The sequence below is a fragment of the Phoxinus phoxinus genome, assembly GCF_949152265.1.
Source record: "Phoxinus phoxinus genome assembly, chromosome: 15".
Lineage (NCBI taxonomy): Eukaryota > Metazoa > Chordata > Actinopteri > Cypriniformes > Leuciscidae > Phoxinus > Phoxinus phoxinus.
In genome coordinates, this window is record NC_136890.1 from 34,850,030 (window position 1) to 34,872,171 (window position 22,142).

General features: G+C 42.9%; 1 protein-coding gene across 4 annotated transcripts in view; it reads right to left on the reverse strand.

Moving 5' to 3' along the window:
• Window positions 1-3,072: 3,072 nt before the first annotated feature.
• Window positions 3,073-22,142, reverse strand: part of snx2 (sorting nexin 2) — a 25,967-nt gene continuing 6,897 nt past the window's right edge. For all 4 annotated transcript variants that reach the window (XM_079636608.1, XM_079636611.1, XM_079636610.1 and 1 more), the window contains 12 exons: window positions 22,000-22,069; window positions 18,915-18,958; window positions 18,644-18,785; window positions 18,493-18,571; window positions 17,230-17,305; window positions 14,863-14,976; window positions 12,897-12,990; window positions 8,433-8,638; window positions 8,211-8,354; window positions 6,013-6,093; window positions 5,838-5,909; window positions 3,073-3,576 (listed from right to left, as the gene is read on the reverse strand). In XM_079636608.1, coding sequence (XP_079492734.1) covers window positions 3,526-3,576; window positions 5,838-5,909; window positions 6,013-6,093; window positions 8,211-8,354; window positions 8,433-8,638; window positions 12,897-12,990; window positions 14,863-14,976; window positions 17,230-17,305; window positions 18,493-18,571; window positions 18,644-18,785; window positions 18,915-18,958; window positions 22,000-22,069 — 1,173 coding nt within the window. In that variant the 3' untranslated portion in view covers window positions 3,073-3,525. The remainder of the gene's footprint in view (window positions 3,577-5,837; window positions 5,910-6,012; window positions 6,094-8,210; window positions 8,355-8,432; window positions 8,639-12,896; window positions 12,991-14,862; window positions 14,977-17,229; window positions 17,306-18,492; window positions 18,572-18,643; window positions 18,786-18,914; window positions 18,959-21,999; window positions 22,070-22,142) is intronic.

The following is a 22,142-nucleotide window of genomic DNA, read 5'->3' on the forward strand; positions in this document are numbered from 1 at the left end:
GATTCTCCTGGTTAAATAAAGGAAATAATAACACATCTTAAGCAGTTTGACCCCAGAATCTGCACTTCAATAATTCAGTTAAATATTCCAGACGCGCTAATATATTCGAGTCTATTTTTTTAAAGCAACAGTTCAATGAAAATTACAATTCTGTCATCATTTACTCACCCTCGCCTCGTTAAAACCCTGTCAGTTCACTGTAAGAATAAAAACAGCAAGACATTTCTCAAAATATCTTCTTTTGTTTTCCACAGAAGTCAGTCAGAGTCACCAACAGAACCGTTGAAAACCTTCCCGCCGTTTCTCAAATTTGCATATGGAAGCCCATTTGCAACATAAGAAAAAAAACATGCTTTGGTTAATCAAAATTATGAAATAAAAACCCAATTATGACATATTATATGCAAATAAAGATGTTAAGGTGTTTATTCAGGTTTGAAGGGACGTTTAAAAAAAATTAACAAGTCATAATTTTAATTTTATTTCATTTTTTTATAAAATTTCATAATTTTGACTTCTGTCATAATTGTGACTTTTAAATTTATAATTTAAATTTAGTATGTCTATATCCTCATTTCGACTTATATCATAATTATTTATGATTTACAAAACCTTTTTTTTACATAGAGCCAATGAAATTCCTCTCCCTTCTCCTCCTTATATGATGCATTTCCGGTTATGCAAATGATGCTGTTAAAGGTAAAGTTTGTTTATCATGATTTGAAAGGATAAAATAAAATGTAACCATAAAAATGACTGCATTATAATTATCAATTGAAATCCTTTAATATATTTGATCACCTCAGAGTAACTGAATGATTCACACACAGCAAAAATAAACAAATCATATAGAGTTCTGTTCTGCTAAAAGTAATTGCTGCAGTTAATTACCATGTGCACGAATCCTGGTTACATTCCTTTTTATCCACAGTTGCTCTGGATAAAAGTGTCTGCTACATTAATAAACTAGTGTTGTACTGAAAACATTTTACTACAGTAATAATTGACTGTAAAATATGAACGTAAAATGACAAAAAATAGTAAACAATAGTCATATTTTATGGCATCTTGACCATCATGGACAGAACATATACATCATGGCATATATATCTACCGTCGTGTCTCCTGTCAGTACTACACAAATGTGATATTGGTGGGCAAATATGCTTAAGAACACCATGTGATGTGCAACAACCCTTAATGATTCTATGAACAGGATTAATTTTCTTTATGCAAAATGTATTTAGCTGGCATATTGTGTTGGGAAAGGCCCACAGACACACACTCACCTGCACTATCAGAAACACACACTCACCTGCACTATCAGAAACACACACTCACCTGCACTATCAGAAACACACACTCACCTGCACATCAGAAACACCTGCAGGTAAAGCACATTGAGAAGAGTAATGGGTCTGCCCTACAGACGCACAGACAGCCTTCATAATCATCTTCCTCACAGATGCAGCTCATAATGTGACGGCGCCGTGACAGCTTGCCGATACGACGGCGCTGGGGTTTTTGACGTATATGCAGAGCGCTGAGAAGCTCGGCGGGCCTGTCAAGAACACGCTTTCTTTTACTTCTCTGTTTAAGTGAGTTTAAGCAGCGATGTGACATCCTGAAGACACAAGATCGACTGCTGCTTCTGCTCCCTGTGAAAAAGTCAAAGCTAAGCGAACATTTCTTAGGAAACGAGCTCTTCTCTTTCTGAAGAGACCAAGAAACACATGTTTAGTTGGAGCCTATCAGGAGTGAGATGGAAGCTTGTTTCCGCCACGGAATAGAAAAGAAAAACATGTTTATTTCTCACAAATGCAAGATAAACACCCGAGTTGTGGGATATAAACTCGCAATTGTGAGAAAGATTCTCAGTTGTGGGATATAAACTCGCAATTGTGAGAAAGATTCTCAGTTGTGGGATATAAACTCGCAATTGTGAGAAAGATTCTCAGTTGTGGGATATAAACTCGCAATTGCGAGAAAACGGCTGAATTGTGGGATAGAAACTCGCAATTGCGAGAAAACGGCTGAATTGTGGGATAGAAACTCACAATTGCGAGAAAACGGCTGAATTGTGGGATAGAAACTCGCAATTGTGAGAAAGATTCTCAGTCGTGGGATATAAACTCGCAATTGCGAGAAAACGGCTGAATTGTGGGATATAAACTCGCAATTGTGAGAAAGATTCTCAGTCGTGGGATATAAACTCGCAATTGCGAGAAAACGGCTGAATTGTGGGATAGAAACTCGCAATTGCGAGAAAACGCCTGAATTGTGGGATATAAACTCGCAATTGTGAGAAAGATTCTCAGTCGTGGGATATAAACTCGCATTTGCGAGAAAAAGTCAGAGTTGAGATAGAAACTCGCAATTGCGAGAAAACGCCTGAATTGTGGGATATAAACTCGCAATTGCGAGAAAACGCCTGAATTGTGGGATATAAACTCGCAATTGCAAGAAAACGCCTGAATTGTGGGATATAAACTCGCAATTGTGAGAAAGATTCTCAGTCGTGGGATATAAACTCACAATTGCGAGAAAACGGCTGAATTGTGGGATATAAACTCGCAATTGTGAGAAAGATTCTCAGTCGTGGGATATAAACTCGCAATTGTGAGAAAGATTCTCAGTCGTGGGATATAAACTCGCATTTGCGAGAAAAAGTCAGAGTTGAGATATAAACTCGCAATTGCGAGAAAACGCCTGAATTGTGGGATATAAACTCGCAATTGCGAGAAAACGCCTGAATTGTGGGATATAAACTCGCAATTGCGAGAAAACGCCTGAATTGTGGGATATAAACTCACAATTGCGAGAAAACGCCTGAATTGTGGGATATAAACTCACAATTGCAAGAAAAATCTTCAATTTTCAGATATAAACGTGCAATAGTGAAAAAAAAGTGACAATTGTGCAATGTAAACGTAAATTTTGAGATAAAAATTCATAATTGCCTCATTTATTTTTTGTTCCGTGAAAGAAACGAGCTTTCATATAAAAAATACATTTTAGAGCAGAACTAGAAAACCGAATATTCACAATAGCCAAACACATGAGGTTCTGATGCAGAGTCATTCCTTTATTAGGTTCAGATATTGTTGCACAGGAATGTAGAGTAAAAAATACTTGTGATTAAAAAATCTGTTACAATGAATCAACTGAAACGTTCCAAAATTTCAGGCTACAAAGCAAAATAAAAAAATATACATATGTATATAGTATAGGTGGACGCGAGTAGCAGAGTCCGAGCGCACGTGCTGCCGGAGCCTTTATTAGTGAAACTCTCACACACTGATCAGGAGAATCTGAACACACACCCGAACACGGAGATCATGGCCCAACACACACTCACCCCTCAGCACATCAGTGGAGAACGACAGCGTGACACCAAACAAAGGAGGAAGAGATTGAGATGCTTTATTATTGTAGTGCTATCATTAGAGCCGGATTAAGTCTGTGCAGCCGTTCTTGCAGGATCATTAATGGAGGACAGAGAAGAGGATGAGCCGAGTCGTCCGATCACGCGATCGCTTTGGCTTCGGGTAAGAACGCCTCCCAATACTTTATTAGCTGGAAAACAACACACAAGAAACACGTGAACTTTCCCATGGCATCTGATCAGGAGAACACGGGCTTTACTCTGATTGGTCGATCATGTTAACCGGAGAGAACCTTTCAGGGGCTCCATCATGATATAGCTTTAAATTCATTAATTTTGTTTTAATACATTTTATTCTGATTACATTTTCTGAATTAAGCAGCTCATAAACATACGTTATCACTAGAAAGAATTGCAATAACCCGTTAAACATGCAATCATTTAAGATTTCTCCTTATATACAAACCCAAGAGTTCAAAATATATTAGAACCACAGAACTTTTATTCTAACACTGTGTCTGAACCAGACGTGATGCGACAAGCAGTTTTCTGTTTTCTGAGATGACGAGGGTCGCCACCCGTCCCTTAAAACACGGAATCCTCCCGTATCTACAAGCAAGATGATGCGTCCCGTATCAAATCAATGAGGGACGCGATTTGTCCCGTATTTTACATCAGGCCCACATACAGTTGAATAAACACATAAGGATTTTGCAGTATGGATAATACTAATAGCAAATATAAATTAATCCATTTCGTAGTAGAGAAGCTCATTGCGTGATTGCATTTTAGTGTCTTTGTTTCTATAGCGACTGAGTCTCGTGAACATGCGCTGTAAACCTGCACGTGTTTAACCCCTCGTGCGCTGGTCGGGTCTCTGACCCCAAATGACGTTTGCTGAAATAAATAAAACATTATATTTGTCCAAATGGCGTGAGACTTTGCACGGTTGACAACACTTTCTAGATCTACAAAAAAAATTTGAAATAAATTTGAATAATATCCGTTTTTATGTTAGTGTGGGGGGGAAAAGTCACTCTTGTGTTGTTTCAACAAAATGTAATTTTGAAACAACATAATAGTATTTATGTTTTTAGGATTTATAGTTTTAAGAGGATTTATTATATATTTTTTTAATTTAGGCTATATAACAGTTTAAAAAAAAATTCACTTTATAAAACACCCACGTACATTTCTAACGTTCATGGATATAGATAATTTGACATGGTTTAGTGTAAGATTTTTGCCCATCTTTTGGAAAAAGCCGTTTTAAAAGTAAAGAAATGATCACTTTAGTAGATGCAGAGCTACACCATTTGCTATTTGAATAAAATACATATTTTCACTAGTTTTTAGTTGGATTCATACATATTATGAAATCAGAATTATAACAATAAAAATTACTTTGTCAAAGTTGAGCATGTTTTGTACTGACAAAAATCTGTTTTTCAATAATGTTACATTATGATTGACAAAATTCATCCTCAAAATCAGAAACAACGCAAAAAACACATAAACCATGGCAAAGTGGCAAACTACAGATGATATTAAAAAACAGATGTTTGAAATTGGAAAAAGTCGAAAAGTTCTATGGGGGGGGGGGGGTCCCTTATTTTGCCACACTGAAGGTGGCAACCCTAGATGTGACAAAAATAAATCAAAAGTCACAGCCAATCAGATTAGAGTGTGGGCGGAGTCTCTCTGCAAGCGCACTGCACTCGCAACTAAATCAATCAAAAATCAGCCAATCAGAGGAGTGTGTGGGCGGAGTCTCTCTGTAAGCGCACTGCACTCACAACTAAATCAATCAAAAATCAGCCAATCAGAGGAGTGTGTGGGCGGAGCCTCTCTGCAAGCGCACTGCACTCGCAACCAAATCAATCAAAAATCAGCCAATCAGAGGAGTGTGTGGGCGGAGCCTCTCTGCAAGCGCACTACACTCGCAACCAAATCAATAAAAAAATCAGCCAATCAGAGGAGTGTGTGGGCGGAGCCTCTCTGCAAGCGCACTGCCCTCGCAACCAAATCATTCAAAAAATCAGCCAATCAGAGGAGGCTATAAAGGTCACGCAAAATGATATTCAAAGTCACAGTAGATTTAACATTATAAAGCACATAATCAGTAGCTGATATTAGCATTGTCACACTTTGTATGTTGTTCCAGCCACAACATCACAGAAATACAACCGTTTATAAAATCGTATCGTCGATTATCACCGTCGCGGCTAGTTGAGCCAAAACTCTGATTAACCTGGAAAACATGCGGTTTATCGCGCGTCGCCGCGTCTGGCGAGGACAGTGTAAGAATGCAGGTAATGTTTAACTGGACTAACACACACTGCCTTCGCTCATTTATTTAATTAGCTAATGAGATGATGAGATGAGAATAGATAAAAAGCCTGAATCCAGTATTCGGAGTGTTTCCAGCACAGCTCGAGGGTTAAACGTGTACCTGCTGTTGTGTGTGAACTAGTGACTCCAGGTATTTAACGATGACGACTTTGAAATCCTTCACTCTGTCTTTCTGTGAGGAGAAAAAGACACACTCGTCAGAGAAGCCAGCGCTGGAGAGCACGCACACACACACACACACACACACACACACACACACTGACAGCCGAACTCACCTCGAATCTGCCGACCTCTCGCCGGATGACTTTAGAGATCTGCTCGAAATCTCTCTCACCCTGCTGCACTTTCCCTTCCCACTGAACACACACACACACACACACACACACACGCTTTAGGAACGAGAGCTGAAAAACGGTCCGTCTCAAGCAGAATAAACACAGTGACGTCAGGGCAGAGGATCTAGTGATCGTGATGATCGTTTATGGGATGAGATGATGATCTATAATGAGTCCTGCATTAATAACTACTAATAAACAACACAACACATCAGCCAATGAGCTTTCAAAACACAACTCGGCTGTTAGAGTGAGAGATGTGGTGTGTTTGTGAGCATGTGGTGAGAAGTGTGTGTGATGAAGATGATGAAGATGAAGACAGCAGATAAACTGAGCCACGTCCTACCTCCTCGATCTCCTGGTGGGCGTGACGGGGGAAATGCAGAAATTAAAGAGGCTGAAAATGTTTCATGCTTAAAAGAATCAATAACTGTCATGAACTGCAGCGGTCGAGGGCTGAGGAGCCGTAGATATGAATGACCCGGAGGAAACACACATGCTGGATCATTCCCATCATGCCCGGCGCTGCTCACACACTCAACGTGTCCCAATTATATACAGCAATAACAGTATTATTTAGACATTTTATGTGCAATAATATTTATGTAGCAATTAATTACTAATTATTGCACTGTTTTTATACTTACATTCTAGTTTTTTTGTATTGCTATTATGCTATTTATTGATGAAGCTGCTTAGACACTCACACACACGCACACACACACACACACACACACACACACACACACACACACACACACACACACACACACACACACACACACACACACACACACACACACACATTTCTGATGTGTTTATTGATTAATGTTTTGACCGGGGGTTTATTACTTAAGTTTCATTCCTTCATGTAAAAATGTGTATGAATGACAATAAAAGACCCTTGAAAATGTGTGTGTGAGTGTGTTGTGTGTGTGTGTGTGTCAAGTCACCTTTATTTATTTTACAATACAGATTGTATCAAAGCAGCTTCACAGTGATAACATGAAAATAATAATAAAAAATAAAAAATTTCATCATCATCCACCTTTAAGGCAGATCTATGATATTGTTGAATATTAAATGTGTGTGAGTTTGTTTTTGTGTGTGTGTGAGTGTGAGTGTGTGTGCGCGTGTGTGTGTCATATTTCTGTGCGTGTGTGTGCGTGCATGCGTGTGCGCGTTCGGTGTATGCGTGTGTGCATGTGTGTGCGTGCGTGCATGCGTGTGTGTGTGCGCGTGTGTGTGTGTATGTCATATTTCTGTGTGTGTGTGCGCGTGCGGTGTGTGTGCGTGCGTGTGTGTGAGTGTGTCTGTATGCGGTGTGTGTGTGTGTGCGGTGTGTGAGTGTGTGTGTGTGCGTGTGAGTGTGTCTGTGTGCGGTGTGTGAGTGTGTGGTGTGTGTGTGTGGTGTGCGGGTGTGTGTGTGTGTGTGTGTGTGAGAGAGTGTGTGTGCGTGTGTGTGTGTGCGCGTTCGGTGTGTGTGCGCGCGTTCGGTGTATGCGTGTGTGCGTGCGTGCATGCGTGTGTGCGTGCGTGCGTGCGTGCGTGCGTGCGCGTCTATGTCATATTTCTGTGTGTGTGTGTGTGTGTGTGCGCGCGTGCGGTGTGTGTGTGTGTGCGCGTGCGGTGTGTGTGTGTGTGTGGTGTGTGTGTGTGTGCGTGCGTGCGTGTGTGAGTGAGTGTGTCTGTGTGCGGTGTGTGAGTGTGTGTGTGTGTGTGTGTGTGTGTGTGTGCGTGTGTGTGTACCTCCTTGATCTCGTCTTTGGCCAGCTGCAGTTTGTCGGGTTTGTTGGCGTACTGTAGGTGTGTGTGTGTGTGTGTGCGCGTGCGGTGAGTGTGTGTGTGCGGTGTGTGTGTGTGAGTGTGTGTGTGCGCGCGTGCGGTGAGTGTGTGTGTGTGCGGTGTGTGTGTGTGCATGCGTGTGTGTGTGTGTGTGTGTGTGTGTGTACCTCCTTGATCTCGTCTTTGGCCAGCTGCAGTTTGTCGGGTTTGTTGGCGTACTGTAGGTGTGTGTGTGTGCAGTGAGTGTGTGTGTGTGCGGTGTGTGTGTGTGTGGTGTGTGTGTGTGTTCGGCGTGTGTGTGTGCGCGTGCGTGCGTGTTCGGTGTGTGTGTGTGCGTGCGTGTGTGTGTGTACCTCCTTGATCTCGTCTTTGGCCAGCTGCAGTTTGTCGGGTTTGTTGGCGTACTGTAGTTTGGCTTCGGCTTCTCTCTTGCGCTGGAGCATCATCTCCGCCTCCTGCCACTTGCCCCATGTCTTCATCCGCTGGTCGAACACGCCCTGCAGACACATGACGCGTCACATGACCAGCCGTGAGACACACCCTGAGTGAGCGCTTCTACATCTGCTAGCAGTGACCTTGACGGCGGAGATGAGCCGCACGTAGTCCCCCAGCAGCTCGGAGAACAGGAAGAAGTCGTGGCAGGCCTGGTCCTGGTGCAGCGTGTCGATCTTCTCCTCCACCTCGGCCAGCTGGGACAGCGCTCGCGACAGAGCCGTGTGGTCCTCCGAGTTCCCCAGCATCGCCGAGCTCTTGGCGAACGACACGGTGTTCAGCGACAGCTCTGCGCACCACAGGGAGAGAGCAGACCCACGCTCAGCTGTCGAGCTCTCGGGAGATCTAGTGTTTCTAGTGCGAATGCTAGAAGTCGGTTATTAGAAGGTTGGTTTCGTGATGGACTTGTATTAGTGTAGTGTGTGGATGTTTAATTGTGAAATTTGTAAATGTGAACACTTATTATTGAAGCTTTGTATTTATAATAGTGTGCAATGCCAGAGTAACCGGCCAGTCTGTGCTTTACATCAGGGACCGCAACGGAAAACAAGATTGAACTTTATTGCGTTATCCTTTGAGAAATGAGTGTCTAATAAATCAAATCAAATCAAGCATGTGCAGCGTATACACTTCTGATCTAACGTCTGGAATAATTATGATTTTTAATGTTTCTGAGAGAGTCTCTTCTGCTCATCTAAGCTGCTTTTATTTGATCAGAAATACAGTAAAACAGTGGAATATTATTGTAATGTAGATCATCAGTTCTCTATGTGAATATACACATAGACTGTGTGCCGGACTGTGTGCCGGACTGTGTGCCGGACTGTGTGTCGGACTGTGTGACGGACTGTGTGCCGGACTGTGTGTCGGACTGTGTGACGGACTGTGTGCCGGACTGTGTGCCGGACTGTGTGTCGGACTGTGTGCCGGACTGTGTGTCGGACTGTGTGCCGGACTGTGTGCCGGACTGTGTGCCGGACTGTGTGCCGGACTGTGTGCCGGACTGTGTGCCGGACTGTGTGCCGGACTGTGTGACGGACTGTGTGCCGGACTGTGTGCCGGACTGTGTGACGGACTGTGTGACGGACTGTGTGTCGGACTGTGTGTCGGACTGTGTGCCGGACTGTGTGACGGACTGTGTGCCGGACTGTGTGCCGGACTGTGTGCCGGACTGTGTGCCGGACTGTGTGCCGGACTGTGTGCCGGACTGTGTGTCGGACTGTGTGTCGGACTGTGTGTCGGACTGTGTGACGGACTGTGTGCCGGACTGTGTGCCGGACTGTGTGCCGGACTGTGTGCCGGACTGTGTGCCGGACTGTGTGCCGGACTGTGTGCCGGACTGTGTGCCGGACTGTGTGCCGGACTGTGTGCCGGACTGTGTGCCGGACTGTGTGCCGGACTGTGTGCCGGACTGTGTGCCGGACTGTGTGCCGGACTGTGTGCCGGACTGTGTGCCGGACTGTGTGTCGGACTGTGTGTCGGACTGTGTGTCGGACTGTGTGTCGGACTGTGTGTCGGACTGTGTGTCGGACTGTGTGCCGGACTGTGTGTCGGACTGTGTGTCGGACTGTGTGTCGGACTGTGTGTCGGACTGTGTGTCGGACTGTGTGTTGGACTGTGTGTCGGACTGTGTGCCGGACTGTGTGCCGGACTGTGTGCCGGACTGTGTGCCGGACTGTGTGCCGGACTGTGTGCCGGACTGTGTGCCGGACTGTGTGCCGGACTGTGTGTCGGACTGTGTGCCGGACTGTGTGCCGGACTGTGTGCCGGACTGTGTGCCGGACTGTGTGCCGGACTGTGTGTCGGACTGTGCGGACTGTGTGTCGGACTGTGTGCCGGACTGTGTGCCGGACTGTGTGCCGGACTGTGTGCCGGACTGTGTGGACTGTGCGGACTGTGTGTCGGACTGTGTGCCGGACTGTGTGTCGGACTGTGTGTCGGACTGTGTGTCGGACTGTGTGCCGGACTGTGTGCCGGACTGTGTGTCGGACTGTGTGTCGGACTGTGTGCCGGACTGTGTGCCGGACTGTGTGCCGGACTGTGTGCCGGACTGTGTGTCGGACTGTGTGTCGGACTGTGCGGACTGTGTGTCGGACTGTGTGTCGGACTGTGTGTCGGACTGTGTGTCGGACTGTGTGTCGGACTGTGTGTCGGACTGTGTGCCGGACTGTGTGTCGGACTGTGTGTCGGACTGTGTGTCGGACTGTGTGCCGGACTGTGTGCCGGACTGTGTGCCGGACTGTGTGCCGGACTGTGTGTCGGACTGTGTGTCGGACTGTGCGGACTGTGTGTCGGACTGTGTGTCGGACTGTGTGTCGGACTGTGTGCCGGACTGTGTGTCGGACTGTGTGCCGGACTGTGTGCCGGACTGTGTGTCGGACTGTGTGTCGGACTGTGTGCCGGACTGTGTGCCGGACTGTGTGTCGGACTGTGCGGACTGTGTGTCGGACTGTGTGTCGGACTGTGTGTCGGACTGTGTGTCGGACTGTGTGCCGGACTGTGTGCCGGACTGTGTGTCGGACTGTGTGTCGGACTGTGTGTCGGACTGTGTGTCGGACTGTGTGCCGGACTGTGTGCCGGACTGTGTGTCGGACTGTGTGTCGGACTGTGTGCCGGACTGTGTGCCGGACTGTGTGTCGGACTGTGCGGACTGTGTGTCGGACTGTGTGTCGGACTGTGTGTCGGACTGTGTGTCGGACTGTGTGCCGGACTGTGTGCCGGACTGTGTGTCGGACTGTGTGTCGGACTGTGTGTCGGACTGTGTGTCGGACTGTGTGTCGGACTGTGTGTCGGACTGTGTGTCGGACTGTGTGTCGGACTGTGCGGACTGTGTGTCGGACTGTGTGTCGGACTGTGTGTCGGACTGTGTGTCGGACTGTGTGCCGGACTGTGTGTCGGACTGTGCGTCGGACTGTGTGTCGGACTGTGTGTCGGACTGTGTGTCGGACTGTGTGTCGGACTGTGTGTCGGACTGTGTGTCGGACTGTGTGTCGGACTGTGTGCCGGACTGTGTGTCGGACTGTGCGGACTGTGTGTCGGACTGTGTGTCGGACTGTGTGTCGGACTGTGTGTCGGACTGTGTGTCGGACTGTGTGCCGGACTGTGTGCCGGACTGTGTGCCGGACTGTGTGCCGGACTGTGTGCCGGACTGTGTGCCGGACTGTGTGCCGGACTGTGTGCCGGACTGTGTGTCGGACTGTGTGCCGGACTGTGTGCCGGACTGTGTGCCGGACTGTGTGCCGGACTGTGTGTCGGACTGTGTGTCGGACTGTGTGCCGGACTGTGTGCCGGACTGTGTGCCGGACTGTGTGCCGGACTGTGTGCCGGACTGTGTGGACTGTGCGGACTGTGTGTCGGACTGTGTGCCGGACTGTGTGTCGGACTGTGTGTCGGACTGTGTGTCGGACTGTGTGCCGGACTGTGTGCCGGACTGTGTGCCGGACTGTGTGCCGGACTGTGTGCCGGACTGTGTGTCGGACTGTGTGTCGGACTGTGTGTCGGACTGTGCGGACTGTGTGTCGGACTGTGTGTCGGACTGTGTGTCGGACTGTGTGTCGGACTGTGTGCCGGACTGTGTGCCGGACTGTGTGTCGGACTGTGTGTCGGACTGTGTGTCGGACTTTGTGTCGGACTGTGTGTCGGACTGTGTGTCGGACTGTGTGTCGGACTGTGTGTCGGACTGTGTGTCGGACTGTGCGGACTGTGTGTCGGACTGTGTGTCGGACTGTGTGTCGGACTGTGTGCCGGACTGTGTGCCGGACTGTGTGCCGGACTGTGTGCCGGACTGTGTGGACTGTGCGGACTGTGTGTCGGACTGTGTGCCGGACTGTGTGTCGGACTGTGTGTCGGACTGTGTGTCGGACTGTGTGCCGGACTGTGTGCCGGACTGTGTGCCGGACTGTGTGCCGGACTGTGTGCCGGACTGTGTGTCGGACTGTGTGTCGGACTGTGTGTCGGACTGTGCGGACTGTGTGTCGGACTGTGTGTCGGACTGTGTGTCGGACTGTGTGTCGGACTGTGTGCCGGACTGTGTGCCGGACTGTGTGTCGGACTGTGTGTCGGACTGTGTGTCGGACTTTGTGTCGGACTGTGTGTCGGACTGTGTGTCGGACTGTGTGTCGGACTGTGTGTCGGACTGTGTGTCGGACTGTGCGGACTGTGTGTCGGACTGTGTGTCGGACTGTGTGTCGGACTGTGTGTCGGACTGTGTGTCGGACTGTGTGTCGGACTGTGTGCCGGACTGTGTGTCGGACTGTGTGTCGGACTGTGTGCCGGACTGTGTGTCGGACTGTGTGTCGGACTGTGTGTCGGACTGTGTGTCGGACTGTGTGCCGGACTGTGTGTCGGACTGTGTGCCGGACTGTGTGTCGGACTGTGTGTCGGACTGTGTGTCGGACTGTGTGTCGGACTGTGTGCCGGACTGTGTGCCGGACTGTGTGTCGGACTGTGTGTCGGACTGTGTGTCGGACTGTGTGCCGGACTGTGTGCCGGACTGTGTTTTACTGTAATCCCTAAAGCGGTTTCTGCCGTGGTTGTGCGGCGCTCACCCTTCCGGTGACACACCAGCGACTCCACACTCGCGTGAAGCTTGCGGAGCTGGACGTCCAGGTTCTCGAACTGCTGCTGCTTCTCCTCAAACCACTTCAGAAACACAGAAACACACACACACGTCAGACACACACACACACAATTCAGGAGGAATCGTGAACACACACACACACTTCAGGAGGAATCATGAACACACACACGTCAGACACACACACACTTCAGGAGGAATCGTGAACACACACACACGACAGACACACACACACACACACACTTCAGGAGGAATCATGAACACACACACGTCAGACACACACACACACACACACTTCAGGAGGAATCATGAACACACACACGTCAGACACACACACACACACACACTTCAGGAGGAATCGTGAACACACACGTCAGACACACACACACACACACACACACACACACACACTTCAGGAGGAATCGTGAACACACACACGTCAGACACACACACACACACTTCAGGAGGAATCGTGAACACACACACACACGTCAGACACACACACACTTCAGGAGGAATCGTTACAGTAATCATTTGTTTCTACTCACTATTGTACTTTACTGTAAGATTTATAATTTATTTACATTTTAATTTTATTTTAAATAATATTCTTATTTGATTACAATTCATTTATTTGTTTAAATTAAATGTATATTTTATTACAATTTTATTTATATTTTATTAATCAATTTTATTTTAATAAATTTTCTTGATTATTTGAATCCTATTTTTTTATTTAAATTCATTTATTTATATTCATTTTATTTTAATACATTTTCTTATTTTATCACAATTTAATTATTTAAATCAGGTGTATTTTATTTTATTTTAATACTTTTTCTTATTTTATCACAATTTAATTATTTAAATCAGGTGTATTTTATTTTATTTTAATACTTTTTCTTATTTGATTACAATTTATTTAAATTAAATGTAAAGTATGTTATTTTATTTTAATACACTTTCTTAGACTACAATTTATTTATTTAAATTGGGCTAAATTTATATTTTTTAATAGATTTTCTTATTTGATTACAATTTATTTATTTAAATTTTTTTTTAATTATTTTATCCATTTTATTTATTTGAATTCAATTCAATTCCCATTTATTTGTAAAGCGCTTTACACAATACACATCGAATCCAATTTATTTCTTCATATATTTATTTAAATCAAATGTATGTTATTTTATTTTAATACATTTTCATATTAGATTGCAATTTAATTATTTAAATCAGGTGTATTTTATTTTATTTTAATAAATTTTCTTATTTGATCACAATTTATTTATTTAAATCAGGTGTATTTTATTTTATTTTAATACATTTTCTTATTAGATTACAATTTATTTATTTAAATGTATTTTGTTTTAAAACATTTTCTTATTAATTGAATTTATGATATTTTATTATATAAAATGTTCTTATTAGATTACAATTTTACTTATTTAAATTGAATTTAAAGTAATTTTATCTTAATACATTTTATTATTTATTTGAATCCAATTTATTTATGCATATATGTTTGATATAAAACAAGTTTATTTTAATAAATGTTCTTATTGATGTGCTTCCAGTTAATTGTATTTGTTTTACGGTCCTCCTCTAAACTGAGCTGTATATGCTGGGTTATTGTTTCCATATTTCCATGAGCGCCGGATGGGTGAGCAACACTGTAAACATAAGAAACTGTGCAGTCAGTGTATAAAGAGCACAGACACATCAAATGACCTCTCTCACACACACACACACACTCACACACTCACACACTCACACACTCACACACTCACACACTCACACACTCACACACTCACACACTCACACACACACACACACACACACTCACACACACACACACACACACACACACACACCTCAAGCCAGAGAGCAGCTCATTAATTCGTCTCATTATTCAAGTCCAGAAATCAGACTCTTACCGCATCCGATTCATTCATCTTGATTGTCATTTTGTTGACAGCGTCGGCCGCCTTGTTTACCATCCTCAATATCCCGGCGCCGCTGAGCGCCTGTGTGCTAACCGCGCGCGGCAGCTGCAGAACATGACAAATAAGGCCAAACAAACCGGTTAACAGATCCGATCCCACGGGAAGCTTTCCCAGCGCTCCGGGATTTTCTCCAGTCCTATACATTTCAATGCTGGTCCAATTTAATACGTTTCACGGCGGAAAACTCTCAGAGGGCCGCGCGCAAAAATAGCTTTCAATCGGCCCTTCATTACACACACTTTAATACTGTGTACACTACACACACATTAATCCTGCACACACTCGAGTCACACACACATTTACTGAGCAGCGATTCCCTCGATCGGCATTCAGAACATCAGTTACTGTTATCAGCTCTCATTCATAACAGCCACGCCTCCAAATATGGGAATTATTAGAAATGCTGAGATTTCAAAAGCAGATTTATTTGAATTAATTTAACTGATTTATTCTAGTTCAATATTATGAATTAACAATATTTTGATATTTGACCTTTAACAAGCAGATTTATTGATATTTATATATATATAATTTATTTATTTGAATTGTTGTTTTTTATTTAAATATATTGTAACATTTATTTATTGTATTAATACATTTATTACTCAATCAATTCTTTGAAATACCTTTCCAAAGCAGATTTATTATTTATTTATTTACTTTAGTTCAATATTAGGGGAGAGCCGGGACGGTTAAAACACTTTTCAGATAAACATAATTTTCTAAGATAAGGTTACAGACAGATTTATTGGTGTGTGTGATCAACAGCTCACACACACGTGTTCTCTCAGTATCATGTGTTATTCGGTACAAATATAGAGTGATTTAAGTAAAGATCAGACGTGACACCTGAGCGGGGGGGGGGGAGGGGGATAACAGTTTAAACGGCAACTATTCATCTAATGCTTGTTTTTATGAACAATACCTGACAAGTAACTTATACATATTGTTACAAACATATTTTGTAACTTATTTTAATTTAAATGTTCATTTTAACCATTTTTGTTCTATCGCCCAATAAACATAGCCGATAAGCCTGTGCGCATTCTGGGTAATCTTTCTGATAGGCTATTTTGATGAAGACAGACAGGAGGCGCTGTTCCACCCGTCCCGCCAGGAGGCGCTGTTCCACCCGTCCCGCCAGGAGGCGCTGTTTCACCCGTCCCGCCAGGAGGCGCTGTTTCACCCGTCCCGCCAGGAGGCGCTGTTCCACCCGTCCCGCCAGGAGGCGCTGTTTCACCCGTCCCGCCAGGAGGCGCTGTTTCACCCGTCCCGCCAGGAGGCGCTGTTCCACCCGTCCCGCCAGGAGGCGCTGTTCCACCCGTCCCGCCAGGAGGCGCTGTTCCACCCGTCCCGCCAGGAGGCGCTGTTCCACCCGTCCCGCCAGGAGGCGCTGTTCCACCCGTCCCGCCAGGAGGCGCTGTTCCACCCGTCCCGCCAGGAGGCGCTGTTTCACCCGTCCCGCCAGGAGGCGCTGTTCCACCCGTCCCGCCAGGAGGCGCTGTTTCACCCGTCCCGCCAGGAGGCGCTGTTTCACCCGTCCCGCCAGGAGGCGCTGTTCCACCCGTCCCGCCAGGAGGCGCTGTTTCACCCGTCCCGCCAGGAGGCGCTGTTTCACCCGTCCCGCCAGGAGGCGCTGTTCCACCCGTCCCGCCAGGAGGCGTATGTTTAATATTATTAATTAAACATATTTTGCACAAATATTTATAAAAGTTTTTATTAATTATTTGAAATACCTTTAAATTCTTTATTATTTTTAATTACTCATTTTATTCTTAATTATTACTTCAAAAAATATTCATCAAAATATATTATAATATTTATCCTAATAATAAATGAATACTTATGTTAATAATAATAATAATAATAATAATTTAATTAATTATTTGAAATACCTTTCCAGAGCAGATTTATTTTGATAAATATATGATTATACTTGATTAATTTTGTATTTAGTTATTATTAATTACAAATATATATATATATATATATATATTATAACAGCAAACCAAACGTAATTATTTTAATTAATTTTATATTTTTTTAATTTTAATTAATTATTATTAATTAAAATCTTTTTTTTTACATATCTTTTAAACTCAGATCTTCTTTTCTCTACAAACTCGACCGAAACTGCGTATTAAAATATTTCTGTGATTTAAAAAACTCAAGTAGTGTGCAGGATTTTATATTTTCCAGTATTTATGGTTATTTCCTCCAAAGCAGCAACAGTTGAGACACTATATATGTATATATATTTCTGCATAAGACGGAGCAGAAGCTCATGCTGTGCCGTACCTCTGAGCTCTCCAGAAACTGCAGGACGTCGGAGTCTTTGAGCAGCGCCGGGTGCTTGACGGTCCTCATCAGATACCTGCACACACACACGTCCATCAGCACCAGTTCTCTAACACACACACACACACACACACCGCTGACCTTCACGTCAGTCGACGGCCTGATAAAAAGGCCACAGAAATGTCAGCGCTTCACTGAACTGTAATTTCTATTCGATTCATCAGTTTGTGCAAAACCAGGAGTGTATCGCCGGAGCCGAGGCTGACAGCAGCAAACCGCCCGCGCTCAAACATGATTATTCCGCTAATACTTGTTGCTCAACCTTTTAGCCACAAAACACCGAACACGAGTGATCTTTGAAACGCAGGAAAACGAGACGCGGAGATTCACACGCCGAGGAAACTCAGAGTTAACGGATCATGTGACTCACATTTAAACCGTCATTATTCATTAACATCATTACACTGTTCAGTTTAGTTTATTATTATTCATTAAAAATATGTAATTCAAATATTAATTTATTAATTCTTAACAAAAATTATTACATTTTGAACTTATTTAATTTTAATTCATTCATATTTTTAATTATTATTATTAATAAAATGCATGAATTCATTATTTTATTAGTAGTAATAATGTACTTGTATCAAAGATATAATAAATATATTAAGAAATAATAAAATTTTAATAGAATATTCTTGATTGATATAAAAAAAATTAATATACATAATTATTCAAATATGCATTTATAAATTCTTTGAAATGCCTCTCTAAAGCTGATTTATTTTTATTCATAAATTCATAAATGTTTATATTTATAATAATTTGTAAATGAATAATATTATAATATTTTATAGTAGTAATTTATATATATCAATTAAATTAAATATTTACATTTATAACATATTTCAATATATACATTTATAAAAAATACATTTATAATATCAATCAAGAATACTCTATTAAAATATTCATTTTAATATTATTTTTATTATTTCTTAATATTATATATTTGATACAAAGCAGATTTAATATAATTAATTGTAATACATTTACATTTATTTAATGATTTATGTATTTTAATTATTTTTAATTAATTATTAATTATAAATATATACAAATATTTATTTTAACATTTATGTATTAAATCTTTTAAATACCCTTCTAATGCAGATTTATTTGTATAAATTTTTCTATAATATTTTTTTATGTATCTAATTTATTAAAATATTTTTCTAAAATGTTTATGTATGAACTCTTTACCTTTCCAGCGCCGATCTTCTCTTCTCCACAAACTCCCCCGATGACGTGTCCTCTTTTCCCACTTTGACCTTCGTCATCCCTGAACACACACACGAGTGTGAACATCACGACACTTCTGCGCTCATCAGTGAACGTCACGTGCAGAACTTACCCACAATGCTCTTCTCCGGAGCGGGAGGCACGATGTAGCCGATGTGCAGGTACTTGGAGGCTAATTTACTGTGCAAACCCAGGAAATCACTGAAGCGCCGCTTGACGGACACCTGGTCTCTGCTGAATATGGACAGGCTGGTCTACACACACACACACACACACACACACACACACACACACACACACACACACACACACACACACACACAGGGTTCAGAGTCACCGCAGGTCCAGAACATCTCAGATGAGGATCCAGAGGCCTTGCTCACCTTCGTCGACACTTTATACACCATGTACGCGTTCATGCCGTCGCCTGGAAAACAAACATATATTTATACAGTCAAGCCAACATTACTCAGACCTTCAACATTCCTCACATCATCAGTTTATTCGCTATAGTTTAGAAAATATGAGCAGAACTCAGTAGATATTTCACTGGTTTTGTCCGTCCTTCTGTACGAGTTTGATTTATTTTCCAGGGGCCTGTACCATGAAGCCGGTTTAGGTGGCTAGCCAGCTATGTCTCAGCTTAGTTTCCGCCAACCCTGGGTTTTAGGTACTATGAAAGTAGCTCGGCTTTAATCGGTGTTCGTTGCCATGGTATCTTACGCTGCACGGCTAACCTGCTCCGGGGCAGGTTAAGTTCTGGATTCGAGATCTCAGACTGAAGTTTGACCAATCAGCTGTGAGCAAAGAAACATATAGGTGACGTAACTAATTCCCAGTGTCTGTTGCAATGGCTTTACATTTTCTTCCAAATCCTGTGGACATCTCAGCGCAAATTGTTAGACGAGCACATCGTAGAGAAAGAGTTTTTAGCCAGACAAAATCCCCTTGCCTTTCCTGATAGTTTGTATGAAAGATACAGATTGTCTGCGGAAGGAATATCTTATCTTTGCGAACTTCTTGAGCTGCACATAAATAATTTAACACGTCGAATTAATTGCTGTACCGCAAATGGTATTGTGTTGCGTTTTTTTGCAAGTGGTACATACTTGCACGATCGGTGATGCACAGAATCTAGGGGTTTGTCGAACTATTTGCAAGGTGGTCCTCGCTCTGCAGGAGTAGTTTCATTTATAATGTTCCCCGGACATATATCGACCATGTCCATAAAAGAGGCCTTTTATAAAATTGCAGGTAATATATAGTGATAGGGTGACATCACATGAACAATTTTTTTTTTTTTCAAAAAGCTAATTTCACAAATGTACTACAGTACATGTTAAGAATTATTTTAAATATGTTTTATTATTATTCGGTTAATCTTATTAACCGAATAATCCCTAGAGTCATTGGAGCAAAAGCCTGCACACATGTTGCAATCTCCACTTCTCTAAGAGAACATTAGGCAGATTATGTTATAAGAAAGTCCTTTCACCCTTAATGTTCAGGTAGAGATGATGTGAACATGTGAAATTATTATTTTATGTGAGATGAATCTTTAAATTAATAGTAACATTAACAGATATAACTATGATCTACTTTCTGTGAGTCTGTGTTGTGTCAGCACTTTGAGGAAAGCAAGTTAAATTTGGTACAGTACAAAACACTGTTAATTTGCAACCTACACAATAACCCCCTATCATGACCCTCAGACAGGGCCACTTGACCACCCAGTGCAGATGTAGATGCAATCACCATGCAATATTACACTTAATAAAAGCACATTGAAACTGCAGATAGGTCTCAAACTTGTTATTGGTTTTGTGGGATGGGGGGGGGGGAGAAAGAGACAAGATGAAGTTGCATTAATAAATATTCATGCTAAAGTGTTACTTGGTTAAATAAGTTCACATACTGAGATCAGTTTAATCCAGCTGTTTGATCTCCAATTTATTTATTTTTTAAACGTGGAGCCTCCTCAGCTCACAGTCAGGCTCCTTTAGTGTGCAGTCTAGCTCTATAGGCTCCGTTTGTAAAGGGCCCTGACTGAGTCTGTTTCCGCCTGAAACATAATTCCACCACAAACAAGTTTACAAGTTTCCACCACGATCATCAGTTTTCTGGAGGCTAATCAACTCACAAAAAGTTCCTTGACAAACACCTGTAATTTACGTCAATGGTTTTAAATCCTTAACTTGTTCACATTTCCTCTGAAGCCTGTTGAGGTAGAGGCTTCAGTTTCTGGGACAGGTTGTGAAAAATCCTACAATAAAAGAGATGTGTTAGGGCCAGTCCCTGTTTTATGCCACACATTCAAATGTTTGCCTTAATAAAAAGCCCAGTGCATTCACCTCAGCAACTGTCTAAGAACACAGACAGAGTGTCTTCATCATTTCCTCCACCCTAATAAATAAAAGTAGGCCAATAGAAAGCATAACTGTTATAAAGCAGGTTATGTTTCTGGTGTTCTGTCTGCTGCATACTGACCTCTGTGTGCGAGACTGTGTGTGTGTGTGCTGGCTTCAACAGGGACACTGCATTTCCCTCGACTGCAGAACATACAGTCAGCCATATCTAAAACTTAAAATAGTAATGTATCGCACACGTACCCAGTGTTACTTGCTTAGAGGAGCCAGCACAGGGTCAGATTGTTCAGTACCTGTAATCCCATCCATAATCAGAGCCAACTCAGTGTATTCTGGAGGAGTGGCCCTCCACTGGTTTTCTGAATTTCACTCTTTTTTCTAGAACTAGAAGTGTTTGTGATTAAATGTTTACAAAAAATAATAAAAGGTTATGTGTAAATACTTACTACTTTGAATTATTTTTTTATATTTTGTCTTTATCTGCTGCCAAGAACGTTTGGAGTTGCATCTAAAAATCAATGAATATTAATCTTTATTAGTATATACATGCACATTTTTATATATTATAAAAATATAGGCTATATTTCACACACACATACATTCATAGCCTACATAATATACATAATTTTACATTAATATAGAACATAGCCTATTTGTTTAGCTTACACATTAACGCAATCAGCAATCTTTCTCCAACAGTCTTCTCTTGCTTTGGCAGCAGAGACCGTATTGTTTCGAGCTTGTAATACATATTTAAATTAATCGTAATTCTGAATGATTATCTCTTGCTCCTCCGCGGAAAAAAATATATCGCTCTCGCTCTATCCATATCGAACGCGATTGGTTGTTCGGTGCCAACGTCACTTTGGTATGTGCACACGCTCGTGGATTAATCATAGCTTAAGATCAAAGCCTGAGTTGACAGAGAAAGTTGATGAGCTGCGTCATGGTACCAGTAAAGCCTGATTGCATCGGTTTGGTTTTGTCAACTCAAAACTAATCCTGTAACCCCGAGTTTGTTCAGCTACCTTCATGGTACAGGCCCCTGGTCTATTGATTTTACAACGAACGCTCAAACACAAACATCACGAAAGCTCCTCACCAACTTTCTCCGGGTCCGACACCGAGATCTGGACGTCAAACACGTCCCTGTGTTCCTCTTCCTCTTCATCCTAGAGAGCAGAAGAGAGTGTGTGAGACAGCGGTGAGATCAGACGAGCTCATGTGGGGTCACGTGGGGTCATG